The sequence below is a fragment of the Mytilus californianus genome, unplaced genomic scaffold (genome assembly GCF_021869535.1).
Source record: "Mytilus californianus isolate M0D057914Y unplaced genomic scaffold, xbMytCali1.0.p SCAF_64, whole genome shotgun sequence".
Taxonomy (NCBI): Eukaryota; Metazoa; Mollusca; class Bivalvia; order Mytilida; family Mytilidae; genus Mytilus; species Mytilus californianus.
The window spans coordinates 674,132-697,302 of record NW_026262717.1 but is presented as its reverse complement, the minus strand read 5'-3'; the positions used below and the strand labels follow the sequence as shown (position 1 = coordinate 697,302).

The window sequence follows — 23,171 nt, the reverse complement described above, 5'->3', positions numbered from 1 at the left end:
ATTAATGTTACAGTCGACGGAAGGTACAACAGTCAGACCATTACCAGCCGCAAGAAACCGGGACTGAATGCCACCCAAGCTTTCACACTTGCCATTGAGACAATGACAGAGAGGCAATATATTGTTGCATCATTTGCCCAAAATCAGATGTGCTGGAAAGGAGCCTGGCTGAGGGGTAAAGGTTTCGATGTTAATTGTCCCAATGGCCACGAAGACTGCACTGCAAACTTATACAGAGCAGCTCCAGTGTCAGAGTACCAGATGGGTAAAGAAATTGGTTCACAGCTGGCACTTCAAGACATCCTTGTAAAGAATGCCACAACAGATGGAGACGGACGGGCTGCCAAAGGGATAGATGACGCAACCAGAGCCCTACATCCCATGTGGAAGGTCGAAAGGCTAGCTGACTATGTCCACCTTGGCCAGTCACAGTTCCGAGCATCCCTGAGAGCTCAGTTCAGCGAAGGCATGTTCTATGGGCGTACAAAAGAGATAAAGAAAGAAATGAAGAAAGCTTTTAGTCAAGATGTCAAATGTAGGAGTTCGATGATAGTGGGACAGCTAATGGAACAGTACAAAAGAAATACAGATGACGTATGTAAAGACTTACCCAAGGCTCTGCAGGCGACAATCAGGTGTTATGATGGTGACTGCTCCATGTGTAAACAGCACTCAGTGGTATGTGCAGGTGATGAGAGCTACAACTGGTGGACCCGCTCCAAGTATCTTGGCTGCTATAACATTACTATCCTGCAAATGGACGAAAAAGACAAGTTGTTACTGCAAGAGATCTTGAAAATGAAGCTTAGTGAAGATGCGATTAGTAGTATGAAGCTTTACAACACAACAAACAAGAATGAAGCTGTGCACAGATCCTTGAGTGTGAATTTACCCAAGAATGTAATCTTCTCAAGAGGCATGGAGGCCAGATTAGCATCTGGAATTCACAGAAACAACAACATGCCAGGAACCTCAGCAAAGCAAAAGTGTGAACATCTGGGGGTTAATTTATCTGATTCCAGTTTAAAGTTCCTCGACAGTATGGATAAACAGTTTACCTACAAGCGAGAGTATGAAAAAAAACCTGAAGTTAAACGTAGACGTCTCACACAGAGTGGTGAAAAAATAGTAGAACATAGAGAGGCCAAGGTAAAAAGTAAAGAGCGCGATGTCTACAGAAAAGGGCAGTTGGACCCAGTGCCTGCCTTACTTAGCCATAGTACCTACTGCAAGAGAAAACTACCACCAGCACCATAGATGAGACAGCAACCCAGCAACACAGTAACTCAACCAAAGGTCCTTTTAAGGACCACCCAAATCTTTCAAAAAGATATCTGAAATTGTTGTTTACATCAATAAAATAAAATAAAGTAAATATTTAATTTGTAAATCCTAAAACATGAATAATACCAAGGTTATTGTTTGCCATCTTTAAGTCCAACTTGCAAGGTGGCAATGGAGCTGGGTGACCCAAGCAATGGCCACATGAAATGCAAGTTTTTCTACTGTTGTTGAAGCCGTGTGGCTCCAACACCAGATGATCAACATTAATGCATTTTGAGTTGTGGCACAGATGCGAGACATCAAAATTAGGTAAATGAAAATTTAGATGCCTTATCATGTACGCAAGTCTGTGCACATGTATTTGTCTCCACCCGCCGGCATTGGGATGCTTGAAATTTATCACCCCATATTTGCCATTAGGCGTACAAGTCCCTGTCCAAATCAGACAGTGCCCATTTTGGCCAGGGGCAGATTTTTCTTGTAATTTTGCTAAATATTTTTGAATAAATCCCTCCATTTAAACTTTAAAGAACTATTTCTTATCAGAATGAGTAGGAATTTGCTCAAAATAGAAAAATAATGAGCCCCTGTTTTGAGATTTGCCCCAAAAGTTTCAACATATAAATAACAATCCAAAAATATGGCAAAATAGGATTTTTTTGGCATCTAAAAATATTTTCCAATTATTTACTATAAATTAACAATGAAATATCTTTACATTTCAATTTTGAGGCAAATTGTGCAAATCAGGGGACCAAAATGTCCATTTTGGGGTACAGTGGGTTCAGCCTCTTAGGCCCGAGAACACAGTTATTTTCCCCTATTTGTCTATTAAAACATAATGGCAATTAAAAAAAATTCCACCTGCTCTATTCTAAAAAGATTTGGTGTGCATAAAGTTTGACTTTTATCCCAAAACATATCAAAAATTCAGAAAAGTCTACCAGCTCATTCTCTCCTGGTAACCCCAAACATAAGGACACCGGTAAGGATGAAGCCAGAGAGCTTCCGAGAAGAGGAAATTCCACCTTTATTTACCTGACCAAATCACTCATTTCTACAGAAAATTTCAAAAAGATTTTTTCCAGACAGTATATTTGAAGTCTTATCTTTCACCTAAATGCAAACAAATAATGAAAAATTCCAAAAAAAGACAAAGAAAAAAAATAAGAAAAAAAACACTGAAATTAAAGGGAACTACATTTGTGGACAACGAAAATTGAAGGTAGATAACTGTGTCCTCGGACCATATCAGTATAATATGAAAATTTTTAATACTCGAACAGACGTACATGTACACTTATCGAAATGAAATAATACTGTAACATTAAAGAGCTTTATACCGTACACATTAATATAAATTAATATTCTTCTCCTGGTATACAATATAAAAGATAACATACACATCATTTTATACAAAATTGAAAGCTTCCTCTAGAAGCAAACACTGTTTTGTCTTATTTATGTGGTGTCATTTTTTATTTCCTTCTTAAAGTTAGAGGTCTTCCTGCTGTTGATGGCTATACTGTACATGTTTCTATTGTTTTATATTGTAATTTTACGACATGCGCACTATATATGTTACCATGACATAACATATACTGTATCAAGCTGATATATTCTTTCAGTATTAACACTTATGAGGAATGTGAGAGAAATCCTGAAGCACATACATACAGTTCAGTAGACAAAATGGAGTCTGGTGAGAAAATTACTCTTTAGGGGCCGCCAACCTGGTTTAAAAGCACCAGAAATACTCACTGCAAACGTTTTTTTATGTCACTGGGTCAATATTTTTGCTGGCAGAATATCAGTCCTATAAATTACCATATGCCAATAAACCATTCTATAAGTATACGATTTAAATAATTAGTGTTGTCTATAAAGTTCCAGATCACGAATTGCGCAATCGCTCTTTGACTAAGGCTCGTAAATAAATACTCAATATAGATAAGTGTGTAAACAATATAACAAGCTCTATCTTAATCCACCAGATTGTAAATTAAACTTATTATGGATATCAAAACCTCTGTCGTCATTGATAACTAAAACATTCCAAAAGATAACTACTGATAAGGGTACATGGGCTTTTCCTGAAAACATTTTAAAAAAGAATACCCGATCGTTACTTATACTGAAATGTTCATAGCGTATTTGTTCTCGTAAGATATTTTTGTGAAAGAGTCACTGACTTTGGACAGGTACGTGAACATAGTCATTTTCAAGTTTTTTTTTATCTCAATTGTTCCTATTTAATTATGTATAAGCATGATAAGTAGAACCCCAAAGTCGAAATAAAAAAACACGTACAATAAGATCCTTCGGAATAGCACGTAACTCTAAAAATCCACATTTTTTTCCAGACCCAAGTCAACCTCAACATCATGGGTATGTATACTGAATACTGTTCATTGTGTATTTGATATTCGGAAACGATATGTTGCGATACATCGTAGATAACTAATAAACAAAAACAAGGAGGTTATATTTGCACTGTCAATTCCAATAAAACTTCGGGTTTTATAATCGTCTCCATGTAAAAATATGGAAATTGTGATTTGCAATTAAGTTTAGAAAACTAGTAGTACAGATTCATAGAAATAAACGATGATATTGAAAAGAAAATAGATAAGGAGAGAACTACCAAAAATACCTAACTATCGGGAAATACAAGTACACAACAAGATTAAAACTAAGTGCTTTTATCATTGAAACTTCATATTGATTTATTGGGATGATTTAAATGTTTTCCTCATGTAATATTTTTTTACCATATTTGATTAGAAGTGTAACAAGAATGTGCGTTCATAGGACATCATGCCCCACTCGTACTACCATACATCTATGTTCAGTGAACAATGAAGTCGGGATAATAATTATTTTTGGCATATAATTCAAAAATTCACCTTACTGCGTACTAAGTATACTCTTTCACATTTCTATGTTTAGTGAACAATGCAATGAGTTCAAAACTGTGATTTGGTGATATAATTTCATTAAAAACTACCTTAATGACTATTGCATTTTTGTTGTTCCGTGTGTTTGTTTTGTCAAGAGCATCAATTAAGCTTGAAATTTTTATTTGTATCTCTTTTAATAATGACGGAAATATTTTGCAATCATTATGTATCAAGTATATTATTTTCTAACAGTGTTAATACATATGAGGAATGTGGGAAAAGAAACGAATTCGAAGCACATGCTTATGATACTTTAGACAAATAAAGACAGATGAGAAAACAAATACTTACTATGCTCAATAAGGTTTGTATGTCCTCAAAACTTTTACATTTTCGGCTATACAAACTTTTGACCTCGACTATGAGAGAAACACATGCAGTGCGTATGAACATCTACAATCAATTTGTTCACTACCAACGCGTCTACAGTGCATGCACAATGAAAACTGGTTCACGTATAAAATTTCTGCATGTATCAGTGTAATGCATGGAAAATTATGTTTTAAAAAACTTATATAAAAACAGATGTTCAACTAAATGTGCATGTTGTTAATTGTTTGAGTATATTTACTCAGAACATAAACTTGAAAAGAACTTAAATAGAGAGATGTGTTATGATTGCCAATGATACGCTTATCCAAACGAGTTAACGTGACGCAGATAAAAGCAATAATAGGTCACTGTACGGCCTACAACATTGAGAAACATCAATACCGTATAGTAATTAAAAAAAGTCCTGACATGAAAAATGGCAAACAATTCAAACGAAAAAAACCAACGGCCTCATATATAACAATGCAATTTACTAAAGACAAATATGACAGACATTCACTAACTAAACAACAACAACTAAATTACAGGCTCTTGGCTAAGGACAGGCAATCAAGAATGAGGCGGGGTTAAACACTTTTGTTAGCGCTCATTCCTATGTATTAACGTATTCAGCAAAGATTTCAGATAATAGAATGACTATAAAAGAAAACCTAAAGTTTATGATAAAGCGACCCTCTGAAGAACACTGTTTATCTACTAAGCTTCGAAAGAATTTTAACACTCCTATTCGTAGAGTGTCAAAATAGCTACAAATTCATGAGAAACTGTACAAAATAAGCCTGTAAAACTCAACAAAAAACACGTGTAGTATAAACTTTCTCGGATACTGGTCATGGTGTCTAACGAAATTATTTATTGTTTGTGTGTGTTTTTCATTTAGGAAGAAACAATCATTTTTCATAACTTTAATTCCCTACTATATATTGGTGTATGCATATCCAGTTTCAGTAGTTTTAAAACAATTATTATCATTTTTCTGTTTTTTTTGTCAAATATCATATATGATGGCAAATATTATTTTTTCAGGGCAAGAGGACATCCAAAAAAGTAGCGGGTATTTGGAATTTAAAGATTTAGATATCTTATAAATTGAAATGAGATTTGTGTATACATTTTAAAGGCTTATTTCGATATGTTAGACTGTGTATTTAACTTCTGATTATACTGAAACGTGTATGATTTTTTATAATATTTAAAATCTCAAAGCATCGTGTCAATATTTAGAATGTTTTTGTTGCCAGAATTACGTATACAATGTTGTTTGTCACTTTTACATTTTGTATGATATCATATATTATCATATATTATACAGTTTCATTTACTATAATGCAAATTGAAATGTTATGGATTACCTTAACTAACAATATCAGCCAAAATTTGTATCCAATTAATACAATGTACCATCATTCGAAAAATATTTTGTATTGGTGTTTTTTATGTGTCCCAAAATTTGAAACTCTTTATTTGCATAAATGTTCTTATTAAAATAGATTAAGGTCAATGAGGGGGGGGGGGGGGGGGATCTTAATCAAGATCCATAGATTTTTTGGATATTTTGCCAAAATGCAGATTATGTCATGCTTTTTTTTAATATTATAAAAAGATCACCGAACTTGTTTTTAAGCTTCAGCTTGTTTAAAATTGTCAGATTTTGTATGAATTATGCATGAAAAACCCAATGATAGAAAGAAAAGTAAAACATAGAATTTTAGGATAAGATAGAAGATACCTCGAATGATGTGCTTTCTGAAAATGAAAATTAAAATTGGGGTCACCGGCCTTGTTTTTTTTTGTTACAAAACAAAACAAATAAATTCCTAATATATTCCTTTATTAAAGTTAAATTATCTGAGTTATGTCCCTTATTTGGCAAAGTTGAAAACAAAAATAAATAAAAATAAAACAATTCTGTATTTGTAAAAATGTATGTGGATCTCTTTCGGTTTGATTCAATCGCCATTTCATACTTGCATCTTCTATACATTGTTATTATCCGACTAGTATTAAGTTACATTTAACGCTGAAATCCCTTATGCTTGCAGAAGGCAATTTCCAGGGTTTCAGTACAAACTCAAATAAGATGGATTTGGAATACAGTATTGTAACATAAGAAATTAATCAGAAATTAAATTGCATGTTTACAGATTACACAGTAGTTTTTTTTTTTTATATTGAAAATAATATTATCTAACTAGTATACAATACAAACAAGAAACATCCACAAAGTAATATGTACCGAATTTTATTGAAATAATCATATCATTACATGCATCGCTGATGTAAATGAAGACTATCATGCCGCGTATATTTCAAGTCTTTCAAATAGTATTTCTGCCGATCAAATGTTGAGTGTTTTATTTAGTTGGTTTTGGCAGGTTTTTTTTTTTTCAATCTGATTTGGATATGTATTTTCATTAGGGATGTCAACGAGTACTCGAGTATTCGAGTATCGCTCGGTAGTACCGAGTATCGAATACCAAAACGATACTCGACTAATCGGTTTAGAATATTGCTGTTTTCTTTATATACAATTGATCTTCTTGCGAACCTCTTTCGGAAAATTAAATAGGTATCACTGCTTAATCATACTAGTAAATAAAAGACATTTTGTTTCGAATTTTTGTGCTAAATTGTCATCTAAAATGCCTCCGAAAATACGTGGGCTATACCTAGGCTAACACTTTAAACTAAACATGTCTTTGCCATTCCGCCACATTGGTACCGTCAGAGCAAATATTTTCGTCTGCAAGACCGTAATTTACAAAGTTGCAAAACCGACTGACCCAATAATAGTTTACAAGAAAATGTTTCCAAATAAAATAAATTCGTTGCATCCTCTGGTGACCATCAGTGAATAGTTAAAACTTCTAATCCTTATGCCTTGGTAAACATTAAATGTGTTTTCTTAACGATTACCAAATACTATTGCTTAATATTTTTCCTTGCTATAATTTTCAAATAGGTGTTCATTAAATTATATTGATTAAATTATTGTATTTTACTTAATTAGTACTTGTAGGTAATGAGCTATTAATTATGGTGTAACTCCTTGCCCCTATGTAGATGGTTTTTCGTCCGTTGAACAACACTCCATAGAATATAAAGTATGTATTTTTGTGTTTCCATGTTGTAGATATATTCCCGAGCGAGTACTCGAGTATCGCTCAATAAAACCAACGAGTACTCGATTAGTAATTGTTCACCGAGTTGACACCCCTAATTCTTGTGCATTTATACAACTCTGACATTATAATTGTTGAAATGATCACAAAATAAATCGCCTAAGCCACCAGGTTTTCGTCCGATCAGGTTAAATACATAACAGACTATGTAGGATATATGTATTTTGTTCAGTTTAGATGTATATATCATACAAATCGAATTATTTTTACCAGACTTCCACATCCCATTAACGTTACCAGGACAGATTATAGCTATACATATTGCATTAATATTTCCAGGTCTATCTAAAAACTAAAACATTTTATAAAAAAAACCATGAGATTACTTCACTGCGATAATAAGTATAGTAAGGCAGTTGAATGTCTTCATAAATACCCGATGATATTGTAGTGACTTCGCCTTTAGTTTGATTGTTGTGGTTTCAACCTCTGAATACTTGACGACTTCATGATACAATGTATAAGATAAGAAACAACCATGATTTATTCGGGTAGGGCGTTATGGTTTCGGCTGATTTTTAATGTGCGAGTTAGTACGTTGTAAATTTAACTAAGCATGTCGGTCTTATTATGCTGACCTAGTTATATAAATAATAAATATTGCCATGATACAACTTACCCTACTTAATTCGCATTTACATATTTTGCTGGATTAAGGTACTATATATTATCCAATTGTTTTAATTTATGCATTTATTCTACAGTAACTATTTATAACATTAGTTCTATTTTAATAGTATATCAATTGTATCAAACTCGTTCTTACATATTCCGAATAAATAATTTAAATTCGAATTGATGATGTCTATTTTATTAAAGCAAAGTGTTATTTTTATAAATCGCACACTACAATAAATCTACATGCATGTTATTCTTTTACTGCAAAACGGGTTATTTAACAATTAGCGTTATTTATGTGTTTTTGTTTTAAATCAACCTTTCTCCTTTTTCATATATTGAGCAAAGGAACACATATTGCACATAGAGCAGCGTAAAAAAACGTATAATTCATTTGACCAGTTTAGAAGGGGAGAAATATTTCACAGAGACAATTGCCTTTACTTTCATAGCAAAAGGGTACATAGAAGAGACAAATGAGTATGCTTGGAAAGAAGAGGCGAAAGGTGGCATTCACAACTCATCAATCGAGGTATACTTATAATGCCGTGGCAAAAAAAGAAAGATGTCGAAAAGACGAAAAAGTTCACAAAACACTACATAGAAAACTAAAGACTTAGCAACAGGAATCCCACCAAATATTCTGATCATTTATATTAAGTTATTATGGATAACACAATAGCGAATTGGAAATGATATGGTGACCTTAAGTCGTTATGCAAAGTTAACTGATTGTCAATCATACCACATCTCCTTAGATTTGTGTAAAGGAACATGCAAGAAACACAAGCATGAGAAATATTCTGATCATTTATATTAAGTTATTATGGATAACACAATAGCGAATTGGAAATGATATGGTGACCTTAAGTCGTTATGCAAAGTTAACTGATTGTCAATCATACCACATCTCCTTAGATTTGTGTAAAGGAACATGCAAGAAACACAAGCATGAGAAATATACTAAATTATAATAGAGCGTTGAAATAGTTAGCTAAAACTCAAATGTTTCCATATTGTAACTCCATTTATAATAACAAATCAAGATAAAAAAAACCTATGAGAATCGCAAGAACTTCAAACGGAGCGTAACCAGTTGCAATTGGAAACCGTACTAATTTAAAAGGTCTGCCAATTTTCACTAAAACTGAAAAATTGTAATTTGAGGTTGGTCGGGAATCTTGAATTGAGAGAAGAAGAAGAAAATTACAGATGTGTTATAATAGAGTTTTCTTACATTTCGACGAAAGGTACCAACAAACGTAAAGGGAGCATGTATAAAATTCCACGATAACACTGAGATTCTATGTTTTATCCGGTAAAACAACATTCTTTTCTAAGTCAAAGGTATATTAAAAAATTTAAGCATATCGCAAATAAAACATGCTTTTGATATCTAAAAATAAAGAAAAATAGTTTCAAATACACTTTCGTCCGATACACTACAATATGTTAACCACGATTACACACATTTGCGCGGGAATTATTCAAGCGTGCGTTTCACCATTAACATGTTAATGAAATTATTGAAGTGTGATTCTCTAAATTTAACGACAAGACAAACAATTATTTTTATTTTAATGACTTTGCGGATCATGGAGATTTGCAAGACAAGGATACTACAATGTTTTGAAAAAGAAATGTAAATAAATCTGGGGAAATATTTTTTTGTGATGTGACACTTGCGATCGCAGGAAACAAATGTGAAACGGAACAAAAATTATAGTCCCTTCTTGGAAGTTAAATGGTCGTTGCCTTAGTATTCCACAGATGATTTTCATGGGCTGTTTTCTATATCCGCAGTTAATGCTAGATAATCAACTGATGTGGGATCAATTAATTAAACATCGTTAATTTGTTTTAATCATCTAATAATTGTGGACCAATCAGTGGTGCATTTAGAATTCACAGAAGATGTTAACACGAGCGAATATGTGAAGTTCAATGTCAATTCCATGAGGGAGAACAAACACACACACACACTCACGCGCACACTATATAACATGCATTAAATGGTAAAAAAAAAGAAAAACAAACAACAAGTTATACTCAGAGAAAAAGCGGAAAACTTGGGTTTGTCGGAAAATTAAACCGTCTCTGTCTCTGACTTAGCTGTGCATGTAACAGACCAAGGCGAAGATCTAGAATAGGTGGCTAGGAATATGTCTGATGAGTAGAGACACTCGGCTGCATACACTCCTAAATCCGCCCTTGAGCGCTCTAATAATAGATCGACTGATTATAGATGTTTTATTCATTTACATACACATTTTCACAACTAAATGTATATCAAGAATTTCAAAATAAATGTGCAATCTTACACTAATATATATTCTGGATTTGAAGGTGACGATTAAAGGGAAAACATGCTTGTCAGATTTATGATTATTCATGAATGTTCAGGACAAAAACGCAATTATACGCTAAAAGAACGATTCCATAGGTGACCCTAACTCGGGTGTTTGGACACACCACAAGGCGACAATGAGTATTACTAAATGGGAGGCGGGAATCTCTGCAAGTTATTAAACAAACCCCGGTATGTTATATTTTGGAGTTGGTTTTTTTTTTCTTCATTTTTACTTTTTTAGGGTTGCAAATTTTTGAACTTAGGAATTATTTGTTTTTTTTTTATCTTATTTTATTTTTTGTGTGAGGAGAAGCCAATTTATTTGCCTTGGTATTTTCTAAGGTAAAATAATGCTAGTTGTAATTTTTAGGGCGTGGGGGAGCACAATTTTTTATTTGTAGGGGTATTTTTTTTTCTCCTGACGAGCCTATCTTTAGGAAATTTTGTTGAGTTATTTTCTTCCCCCTGGTGCTATTATATTTTTTTACCTTTCTTAAGTCCCGAAAGTCCTTCATTGCACGAAATTCAAGTTTAACACGTGTCGTTGCATGCAGTGTAAGGGTCCTTGATAGGCAAACATTGAGGCGAAACGCCATCGAAGCTCAATGACGCTTCGATTAAGATTACATACGTATGTCAGAATAAAAAATTCCTAAAACGAGTATTACGTCTTTAAGTAACACGCACCAAAGTACCTATGTAATATTGTCCACCAATGTGTACAAAGTACAAACATCTAATGACGAGTTAAGTCTTTTTCAACTGATTTTTATAGTATGTTCTTATGTTGTGCTGTAACACCACTGTCCCAGGTTAGGGGTTGTGTTGAGCGCTCACAAACATGTTTAACAGAATGTGGTGTGCTAAACCCTCCCCTAACCTTGGATATCTATTCAACAGCACACATATAAGAACAAACCATAAAACTGTATTGGCTTTCCGTAAACTTTTTTTAGATAAGGTCAGACAGATTTCTTGAACTTTCATAAGTGTAATTGATACGGACAAGGGCCATCATCATCGTCGACATCATCATCATCAAAACCTTAGTTATCATCACAGAATTATATTATTTGCTCAATCTTTGTTTCTTCTTTTTCTTTTCTTTTTTTAATGTTTAGTTCGTATAATATCCAATATATTGTTAGCAATACAAGCATTCTCGTAATATCATTATACGTACTGTATATTTTTATATTGTTTTATTAAGAAGAGAGAAGACTTCATACGTATGATTTACTTGTGTCACAAAAATATTGCTTTTATATCAAATACAATATGTTTCAACTATAAACCAAACCAGTTGCGTCGACTAAGCAAATGTTATGCATGCATTATGACAAAATTTGAAATATTTTAAAGAAGATCTCCAACGCCCAGATGGATATTAAAACAATGAAAAGAAATACAAAAAAAAGGCAGACAGCCACTAATGATTTACAAACGAATTACAAATTTCTGGCTTGGGATAAGTAATTACCTAATGCAACAGGGTTAAACATATGTTTGTGGTCTCCAAAACGACCCCTAACCAAAGACAGTGATGTAAAAGTAACAAGATTGCACTACAATGTGCATTGTGCCCTACATGATAATATTAATATCGACGAGATGTAAGTTTTGTTAGCTTAATTATCGAGACTGTAAAAGAGGAGCATATAGATCTTAAAGAACTTGTTTAACACTGCTTAATTTGCATGTACCTGTCCAAAGTCAGGAATCTAGTAAGTAGTTGCCTTGTGACAAGTCAATGTTTTGTGTTAATATTTAAATTTATTGTTTTGTGGCTGATCTTTGATTACTTTTGTTATTTTCCGGACCACTTGTATAGATAGAGACGGGACGATTTAGACCCTGACATCGCAATGTAGACATGTGTATATTTGTTAACATGTCAATGCAGTCCTCTATATTTATTTTGGTTATTTTTGTCGGTTTTGCTCTCGCATTGACGTATACCCTACATTTCGTTTTATTCATACAGTAGTCAGCTTTACATTCCACAGAAAACTTAATATCAAATCACATCAAGTTTTGTTGTTAAAATAAGAGCTTGGGAACCCAGAAACAGTTCTGCCTCTATATTGTATGCCTAACGTGTTGATAATATTGTGTATGTCATGCTAAAGTCATATGATGGTAACTCATACCTAAGTAATACACGTCGTTTACTAGGAACGAGTGTCAATTACTTCGGTGACAGCGTTGATGACTTCAACTTCAACAAGAATATTTGGTTTTCCGGCTTTCTTATGAGCAGAAATCCGTTAAATAATCCTTGATTATTCCACCATTGAGTGCATTTAAAAAAATTGCTTATCTGCATTAATTTGTCATATTTTAAAGCAATCATTACATTTGATTTTTGTGAAGAAATGGATCCATACATAGCATGTTGCAAGTCCAAACGTTTGCCTTTATTCACGATATTGTTTTCTGTGTGTTGTCCGAGGATCCAAAATTCCGTATCGTCTACTCACTTTCTAGAACTCACTTTTCAGATTTATTGGCAAGTCATTCTCGTTCTGATATGCATAACATATTTGGTTTTTAGACGTTCAGTAAGCATAAATTAATTCATCTTTATCTTCTGTCCCTCTTGAACAGTGGTCAATGCTAGAATCAAAGACCTTTTTTTAGGTAGGTCATGGGTTATCGATGCACAAATGTTTCTATTTACAAGACTTATGAGAGTTAGTTGTATTGTTAAAAAGTTCTCACACAATGTAAATCGTAGGGTTTAAATTTTACTTGAATCGATTGTTTACTTTTTATAAGTTTGGAAAAAGACGGAAGTAATAAAAAGATTGAAAATATAAACAGAAAACTGAGAAAGATATGTGTGAAGATGAAATGATGACATCTTCATTGTATTTCGTTATTTGTATACTCTTATCAAGTAAGTGAATATCGAAATCAGTCTAGATTATCATTTGAAGTATAGGTTTCAAACGTTCATCACAAAGTAAAATGTTAATGAAATAAAAACCATTTCAAGGGAAGTCATTATACATAGAAATCAAACACATTTAAAACGAATACGTAATTGTTCTCTAAATGGATGTCAAAACGCCAACTAAAAGCAGCAACCCAGTTTAGAATTAAATAGTATCCGTCTCGTTACCGTGTATACTCCACATCTTCGCTCGCACCATCAATCCCAAGCCAATTCGCATTCCGGAGTACGGGAAACCTTTTCCGGTTTATGATGGGGTTCGTGTTGCTATATTACTTTATATATATCTTTATTCTCAATAAACCATATACATAGGTATAGAGAAGACATTTTATGTACAATATTTACAATAAGACAGAACAAACAAAACAATTGGTAAGACAATATATGAAGTACATTTTAGCCAGGAGCACATATACCTGCGTTGATAATCTTTATAAATTTACAAAGTTTAATCAGTTCTGATTTGTGTTTTGAAGACATAATCTGCTTGTATTTAACAGTATTTGCATTTTTAAAATAATAATGTGACATACAATATTTCCTGTTTTCTTCAAAGTATTTGCATTCTAATATGTAATGAAATTCATCACCAATGTCATTTTTACTACATAGAAGACACAGTCTATTATTTCTAACTAATTTATTCCATCTACCCTGTTCAATAGGGAGCTTGTGATTTGTGGTCCTAAATCTACAAAAATCAATAGACAGTTTGTTCCCAAGAATTTCAAAATAATCTTCTTTTCCAAAAAAATCTTTAAAAAGTTTATAATTTAGTGCTTTTGGTGAGTTTTCAAGCAAAGAATGCCAGACTTGTACAAACTGATCTTTAAGTCGGAGCTTGATGAATGAAACTAACCATTTACAATTCATAAAAGATTGCGTTTCCCACACATTGGGGATACCACATTCATTTAAAATAGTCTTTCCTCTGTTTAACCATGAAAAATGCACATTGTCATTAATAGACATGTGATAACACAATTTATATAAAGTATATGATAGTTTTGTCTCTTTACCAGAATTTAATTTCCCCCAAAATGAGATCAATCTAGTTTTTATGTCCAAGTCTATAGGATATCTTCCAAGCTCCCCATAAATCATGTAAGAGGGTGTTGATGTTTTCAGACCTAATAATAATTTACAAAATTTTAGTTGTACCCTTTCAATTATCTCATTATTTCCAATACCCCATACTTCACAACCGTACAGTAATATTGGTTTCACCATTTTATCAAATAAGTCCAACTGACTACATATAGAAAGATTATGTAGACGACCTAGTCTTAACACTTCGTAAAGAGCCTTAGTAGCCTTTTCTACATTAAATTGCTTCGTTTTATTAAAATTACCTGTTCTTGTTAGAATTATGCCCAAATAGTTAAATTCATCAACGATATCCAGTTTTTTTTCATTAAAGAAAAATTGAAAATTACATGATGGTCGTCTCCTTGAAAAAACCACGACCTTTGTTTTATCAACATTTACTTTTAGCCTCCATACATCTGTTTAATCTAGAAAACAATCTAATAGTATTGGAGTTCAGTTGCGGATTCGGCCATCAACACAGTATCATCAGCATACAGAATAATAAAAAGTTTTAAAAATATGTCAAGTTTTTCTTCAAGCTCTGTTGAGACTGATTTTAGGCCCTCTATATTACAGGTTTGCAAAAATGAATCAAGATCATTCAAAAACAGAGAAAAAAGAAAAGGCGAAAACTTTTCACCTTGTTTAACCCCGTTATTACATGGGAAAAAAATCAGACATGGAATTGTTATATGAAATACATGACTTAGTACCTTGATACATATTTACAATAACATTATATATACATCCATTCATATTATTCAAAAGCATTTTATACCACAGTGCGTCTCGCCAAATCGTGTCAAACGCTTTTTCAAAGTCGACAAATGCACAAAATAATTTTTTTCTTTTTAAATTTTAAAATTTCAAACAATGAATGAATTACAAATAAATTATCAATTGTTGAATAACCCTTTCTAAAACCACATTGGGCGCATGGATTTTAATTATCTCTTTGGTATCTTGCTTTCGTGGTCAACGATACATAAGTAATACTGAAAATATTCTTCTAATATTTTTTTCTTATTTCAAATACTGGTTAAAAATTACACGCGTGGAACGTAAACAATCGACATCGAATCTGTATGAGATGAGAAATTACACTATAGTACAGGGCGTATGACAATAAATTTGTATCTTAATACTGTTTATGTCTTTATTTATACATATTCCACATAACTGTTATCGGTCCTTATATTCACAAATATAAGGGATATAAAAATTCAAAGAAAACTCATTGTCGACACATTTTGTTCAATAGTTTCTACAGACGCTAAGTAAATTCCTTTTCGTTTTTTTTTTATTTCAGTCTACATGTATATAAAAAAAAATGTTTATGTATTACGTTGTGTTTATCTATTTTATTTATATTCACGGGTGTCACATACCAAGAAAGATTTGCTTACTCTTCCGGAGCACATATGACATCCTTGGTTTTTGGTGGACTTCGTGTTGCTAAGACTTTAGTTTCTATTTTTTGTTTTATAGACTGTTGTTTGTCTTTTTTCGATTTTTGCCATGACAGTTCATCTTCGATGTATTTATGAGTTGAATATCTCTGTTGTATCTTTCGCATATCTTCTATAGCAATGCGATATTATAATTCTAATACCCAGCTCCATGAAGTTACGGAGAGTAATGATTTCTTGTTTTCGTCCGTCTGTCGGTCACCTAGATACAGCGTTTATTAATTATAAGATTCTTTGAAAATCTATATGAAGATTTCTGTTTATCAAAACCACAAATGAGATCGAGAATCAGAAAATTCAGAAATTGGGAACAGTTTTTTTTTGACTAAAAGGGACATTTCCCATAGTAATACATTTCGACGGAATATCGCGAACATTTAGTAACAAATTATAGACAAAGTATATTAAAATTAGAAATTGTGGAAAGTTTCCACTCATAACAAACCTGGAACAGTTCATTTATCCGAGAGAAAAAAAAACTTGTAAAAATGTCCTTTTTATATATTAAATTCCTGATGTCGGGATAGCGCCTTCACTTTTAAATGAGATCATCTTTTGGTTTAAAGGAAGCTTTCATTTATCAATAGCTTTGATGATTCAAATACCAAGCTAGTATGAAAAAGGAAAGCATTATATCGGGAGAAAAACGTCGTGTTAAAAGGTGCTATATAAATTCTTGTTAATACAAAGTGCCTTCATTTCAAACTGTTCATTTATCAATTTAATAAAGTTTTTGATGAATTTGATAATCAGAGAACACTGAGATGAGAAAATATTGTGTCAAGGGGAGGACTTGTAATAATATCCCATATCAATAAAATTGAGAATAGAAACTGGGAATATGTCAAAGAGACAACAACCCGACTAAAGAGAAGAAAACAGCCCAAGGCCACCAATGGGTCTTCAACATAGCGAGAACATTCCACAACCGGAGGCGGGCTTCAGCTGGCCCCTAAACAAAAAATATGTACTAGTTCAGCGAAAATGGAAGTATATTTGTCGTGAGACGAAAGAGCTTGTTCGTTGTCATTAGCAGAAGTAGTATAACCAAGTCAGGAGTCTGCGGTTGTTGTTGGTTAATGTGTGTCATATAAAGATAAGGAGATGTGGTATGATTGGCAATGAGACAACTATTCATTAAAGTTCAAATGCAGTGGATGTAAGCAATTATAGGCAACCGTACGGCTTTTGACAATGAAAAAACCCATAACATATAGTCAGCTATAAAGGTCTTCGACAAGAAAAATGTGAAATAATTTAATGAGAAAACTAACGGCCTAACTTATAACAAATAAATTTACGAAAAACAAGTATGAGAGAAATGAACCAACGACAACCACTGAACTACAAGCTCCTGACTTGGAACAGGCACATACCAAATGTGGCGGGGTTCAACATGTTTGTGAGCGCTCAACCTTCCCCCTAACCTGGCACAGTGATGTTTTAGTAGAACCAACTAAAAATCAGTTGAAAAAGGATTTAACTCATAAGATCGGTACAAGCAGAAAAACATCTAACAAAAACACAAACCCGACGTGGCAGGGTATTTATACATCCCTAACAAAAAAGACACAAAGTACAGATCTGAGAGAACTCACAGTTACTGACACCTAGTTCAAAGCCAAAAACAACTAATATAAACGAAAATCATGCATATAAGACTAAGATATCAATCCCTACACATCCAACATTCAATGGATATAGTGTAAAGACGTCATTAACAGTCAAAGAAAAAAAACATGACCTTGTGCAATGCCAAATTATAGAACAGATTGTAGAACCGTAAAACTGCATATGTGTACAACAATAATATTTAGTATGGATTTAATATACTGATAACAAAATCAATATTTATACCAATAAACACAATATTCAAAGATCTAATTACATAGTTGTGATTAATTGTTTTTGGTTAATTGTTTTGTAATGAATTAGGACCGTTAGTTTTCTCGTTAAAACTGTTTCACAATATACATGTCGTTTTATTTTTATAGCGACCAAACGGTGTGTGTTTTTCCATTGTTGAAGGCCGTTTGGTGGCCTATAATTGCTTCCTACCACTTCATTTAAACTCCGGAGGATAAAGGTCTCATTGGCAATCATACCAGATTTCCTCATTTTCATATTGATAGCATATCCATACCATCAAAAGGAAATGACAAACCTGTATCAAATTAATTTATGAAAATTAATTACTTTAATTTATTCTTTATGTATCTTGTTCTCTTTTAAGTTTGATATGAGGTATATGCCACTGTTACTATACATGGAACAGGGGAATACATTTTCCCAATGTATGCTACATCATGACATGTTCCTTTGAAGTACCAATAGAAGACAGATCAACATTGTATAACATACAAGATGAAAATAACAATGGTGTAGCGTCGTTCACAGTTCGGTATCTGATTACTACGGGTCAATGTTACTATAGAAATCCCAGTTATGTGCCGTGTAAACCTGAGGTTTGCTCGTGTGACACTGATGGACTTGCAACCAACGTCTGTTACAACCATACAAGTGATGTTAATGGGACTCTTACCATAGCATGTGCTTCAGGGTCGTCAGACACAATTAAAGTCAAAGTCGCAGGTTTACTTATTTATAACACACTGCGATAGGGTAGAAAATTGAACCGGGGAATGTGTCAAAGAGACAACAACCCAACCAAAAGGCAGAAAACAGTTCAAAGGCCAGCACTGGGTCTTCAACACAGGGAGAAAATCTCACATCCTGACGCGGGCTACAGGTTGCCCCTAAACAATAATGTATACTAGTTTAGCGCAATGGACGCCATACTTAACTCTGAAACATACAAATAAACCAAAACACTATAATGGGAGCTAATCTAATTTTATGAGTACTAGTCCTGTTTTAGTCCCTATCGGTTATAGAAAAAAAAAGATACAATTCAAACGCATAATATAAAACAAACAAGAAAATAATCACTTGAAATGTAATGCATTACATATATTAGTTCTTAAACACAACGAAATGAAACTTATAATTTGCAATACCGCATCTAAGATGGTCAACATTAGCAGAATATGAACTGCAAGTTCAAAATTTGTTAATTATGATTAGTAACTGTTTACTTATCAGCCGGAACGCAATCATCTGATGTGTCCGTTAAAACCCCGGATATGCGACAAGAAAATCAAGTGGAGATAATTTGAGGAAAAGCTGTCAACAGATGTCGCTCCGCGTTAAAAAAAATTAGCCGTGAACGACGCATCGGAAAATCGAAAATTGCATATATAATAAACGGAATTATAGACCAATCTAGAACATATTTCATCTAAAGTATTAGAGCAAAATAAATTTATAAAAAAAGCGAGATGACATATGCCATTTAAATAAATTCAAGCGATTATTTCCATTTTGTGAAACGGACATTTTTTTCACATCGACTGCCCTGGTCAATTGTTCAGCTCAAGTGAAAATAAATATGACTGGTATATTTTGATACATTGAGGTACGGAGAATAGCTACAGTATGGTCACATGACGTTACCAGGCGATTTAAAATACTTAAGCGGCCCGTCAACCCCAAAGCATAATTGTAGGTAGCGGGGAAAAATCCTCTCCTTATTTTTGGAAAACGTCCATATTTTGAATCAAATGAAACTTAATACTGATGAAATCATTAAGAAATGATGTAATCTTGATATTTTCTCCAATATTTAACCTTTCCAGCTAATTTTTACTTATTTTTTCCCTGTTCTGCCCCAATGACGTAGTCTGAATTAAGAGTTCACAGTTGAAAAAAGATTGTTTACAAACAATAATTTCCACGTTTTCATCTGCAAAACGTATTTCTGACTCGTTGAAAATTTACAAGGCACTAATTAATAAATTTTAAGTCAAAAAGAAAAAGTTTGGGGTGGGGGCAACATTCAGACCATGAATCTTTTATAAAAAAAATGTAGCCTTCCTCCAACACCAGCACCTTAAATACTGAAATTTGTTATCGTCCTCTGCATTCTTATGTCCATATATATATAATAGCATACAAATAGAATAAAGAATGGAAATGGGGAATGTGTTTGAGACGACGAACCATTCCAAAATGTACAAAATAACCCAAGCTAGTCCATCAATGTGTCTTCAACACAGAAAGAAATCCTACAAGAGTTTGGCTTGAGCAGGCCTGGAAATGTATGAATTTTGAAGGGGGAGATTTACAGGGACCAGTCCCGTTGCACCGCCTTTTCGAGCTAAATTGATGATTATAGTAAATATTTTTATATGTCCCACTTCTCCTTTTTTCATAATCCTTAATCTGCATCTGGTTTAAATGAAATTGCTAGGAAGGGCGCTAACTGCCTATTACCCCTATTTCTCAGAATCCTATATCGTTCAATAAACTTTTTTGTTTCTTTTTTGCTAATTTCAAGAAAAATGAAATATGCATATATTTGTATAGGACTGGTGATATAATTTCACTTTTTCTCCAATTTTAAGGTTACTTCTTTTCTACATTTAGTGTTGACCAACAGACTTACATACTTACAGACAAATGGAAATACTCATGCATGTATAACATTTGTATAGGTGTTCAGCATACTCATTTTGGGGCTCTTCTAAAGCAATTTATTGACATGACAATTAATTATTACTGTTACCTTTCCTCTAAATGATGAGCTCAGATAATTTAATATGCAGCATAATGATTTAAAGCTGGTATGTTATGTTCCATGTAAATGTTTCAATGTTACAATGTTTATGTAGATTCTAAATTGATGTTTATAGTCCACTACCAACAAAGTTGAAGGGGACTTTAGGTTTGCACCCTGTCCGTCTGTCAATCAATCCGTCCGGCAAATCAGCTTTCAACACTTTATTTGTCATGCTTGAAGATATTGGTTTGATATTTGGTATATTATAGTATAACCATGTCAAGTTACAGATCAAGTTCTAGTTTTGTTCCGGTCTGATGAGTTTTTGCAGAATCATGGCCCTTGGATTCAGAAAAATCACATAAGTAATCTGTTTTCTGCATATATAATAGTTTTACCTTTACAAGTTTCAGATCAAGTTTGAATTTTGTTCTGATTTGATGATATTTTGCAGAGTTATATGATCCTTAGTCCTAGAAAAATCACACAATCAATTTTCTGTACTTTTCTTTTCAGTCATGCCAGACTACCATTATACTGATTTGATATTTGGTATGTATAGTTTTAACATGACAATTTACAAATCAAGTTCAAATTTTGTTTTGGGGAACAATAATTTCAATTGGTAGGGGATGGCAGTACTCTCAGAATGCTGGATACTATCCATGGGATGATGCTGGTTTGCGTCCACACTTGTTAACCATTCTTATAATTAATACTATATATGCTGTTTCTCGCATTTTGTATGTATTTACTCAGGTTCATAAAATTATGAAATTGAAGATGTATGATACATGTATACAATGTACAATATTCTGTAATTGTCTGCCTTTTGTTATGAATTTCAGGTTCTTTAAAACATAAATAAGAAGTTGAGAGCTTCATAATATGGCCACTGAAATGAAAAAAGGAGTGTCGAAATTTTACTAAAATTTTCATTAATTATATGGGAGGTAGCTCTGGTTGCCTTAAATAAAGAGCTGTAAATAAAGTTAAAAGATGCACTAAGGAAGACAACTCTTACATTTTTTAAAGATTCATTTTGAACACAAGAGTTTTTTAGGGATTTCAAACAATTCGCATGGATTCAATTTAAGATAACTTATATTTAAATATTTAGTTCTATTCTTCTAATTGCACTTTCATGTTTTCAAGTTCTAAAAATTGGGAAATTTAGTATGTCAAGGCTAAGCTGCTACTGGACAAGACAAAATCATCCCAACTGTGTATTTTTTTTCAACCATGTGATCAAGTAGCAAGTTGTTATATTTTTTTCAAGAATGACACATTTTTGCGGTCGTATATTGGTATTACATTGTCGTCGTACGAAGACAGATGGTTTCCGGATAATAACTTTAGTATAAGTAAATAGAAATCTATGAAACAGTTTAGGAATTAGGGGCCATAAAAGGGGCCAAAATAAGCATTTTTGTAGTTTCCAGACAATAACTTAAGTGTAAGTGTATGAATCTCTCTGAAATTATACCACAAATTTCCATACTACAAAGGGATGGTTAGGATTGACTTTTGGGGGTTATGGCTCAAACCATTTAGGAATTAGGGGCAAAAAAGGGGGAATACAAGGATTTTTCTGGTTAAAGGACAATTAAGACAATTTAAAAGTAGTGTAAGGGAGGTTGATTACCTCCCTCACACTGCTTGTAAATTATGTATTAAAAAATGATGATTGTCTTGAGGTGATTATCTGTCAATTTTATTTTTTGCAGTTACTATTAATTAATTTTAATTTTAGCCATGACTATGTATGTCATATTATATTTTAAGACTTTTATGATGTATTTAAATGGGTAATTATGGTTGCAAACTCCATTAGAAATTTGAATTGAGATTCTGACCATATCTTGAGGGGAAGAATTTTTTTTTGGAATGAGGGAAAGGGGGAGGTGAAAAAAGTTGGGGGGGGGGGGGGGGGACAATTTTTCTCATTTCAGATTTCAGAAAAAGATAATTTCTTCAAATATTTTTTTGTGGGGTTAATATTCAACAGCATAGTGTATTGCACAAAAGCAAAAAATTGAATATAAGTCCAAATCATATAACCAATTTTAAGTTCTTTGACTACAGTTATTCTGTGTCAGAAACCTATAATGTGTCAAATAATTAATTACAATCCATACTCAGACCTGTATCAAGCGTGAATATTGTGTCCATTTTGGCCCCAACTTTTCAGGGTTTGACATCTGCCGTCGTATCCAGCTGCGCTCAGCGAAGCTATTTATTTTACTAATTAGTTCACTTCTGTTTTTTTTAATTTTTATTATTACTTATTTATAATTTCATTTTTTTAA

At 32.9% G+C, this 23,171-nt stretch overlaps 1 protein-coding gene across 4 annotated transcripts in view; it reads left to right on the top strand.

Annotated features, from left to right (window-relative positions):
- LOC127707325 (hemicentin-1-like) overlaps nucleotides 1-5,835 on the top strand; it is a 52,597-nt gene extending 46,762 nt beyond the window's left edge. The window contains exons 11-14 of one of the 4 annotated variants that reach the window (XM_052211838.1): nucleotides 2,913-2,986; nucleotides 3,648-3,672; nucleotides 4,437-4,548; nucleotides 5,604-5,835. In XM_052211838.1, the coding sequence (XP_052067798.1) occupies nucleotides 2,913-2,986; nucleotides 3,648-3,672; nucleotides 4,437-4,509 (172 nt within the window). In that variant the 3' untranslated portion in view covers nucleotides 4,510-4,548; nucleotides 5,604-5,835. Of the gene's footprint in view, nucleotides 1-2,912; nucleotides 2,987-3,647; nucleotides 3,673-4,436; nucleotides 4,549-5,603 lie in introns of those variants that run through there. The other 3 variants (XM_052211839.1, XM_052211840.1, XM_052211841.1) reach the window with 3 other exon arrangements.
- Nucleotides 5,836-23,171: the final 17,336 nt, after the last annotated feature.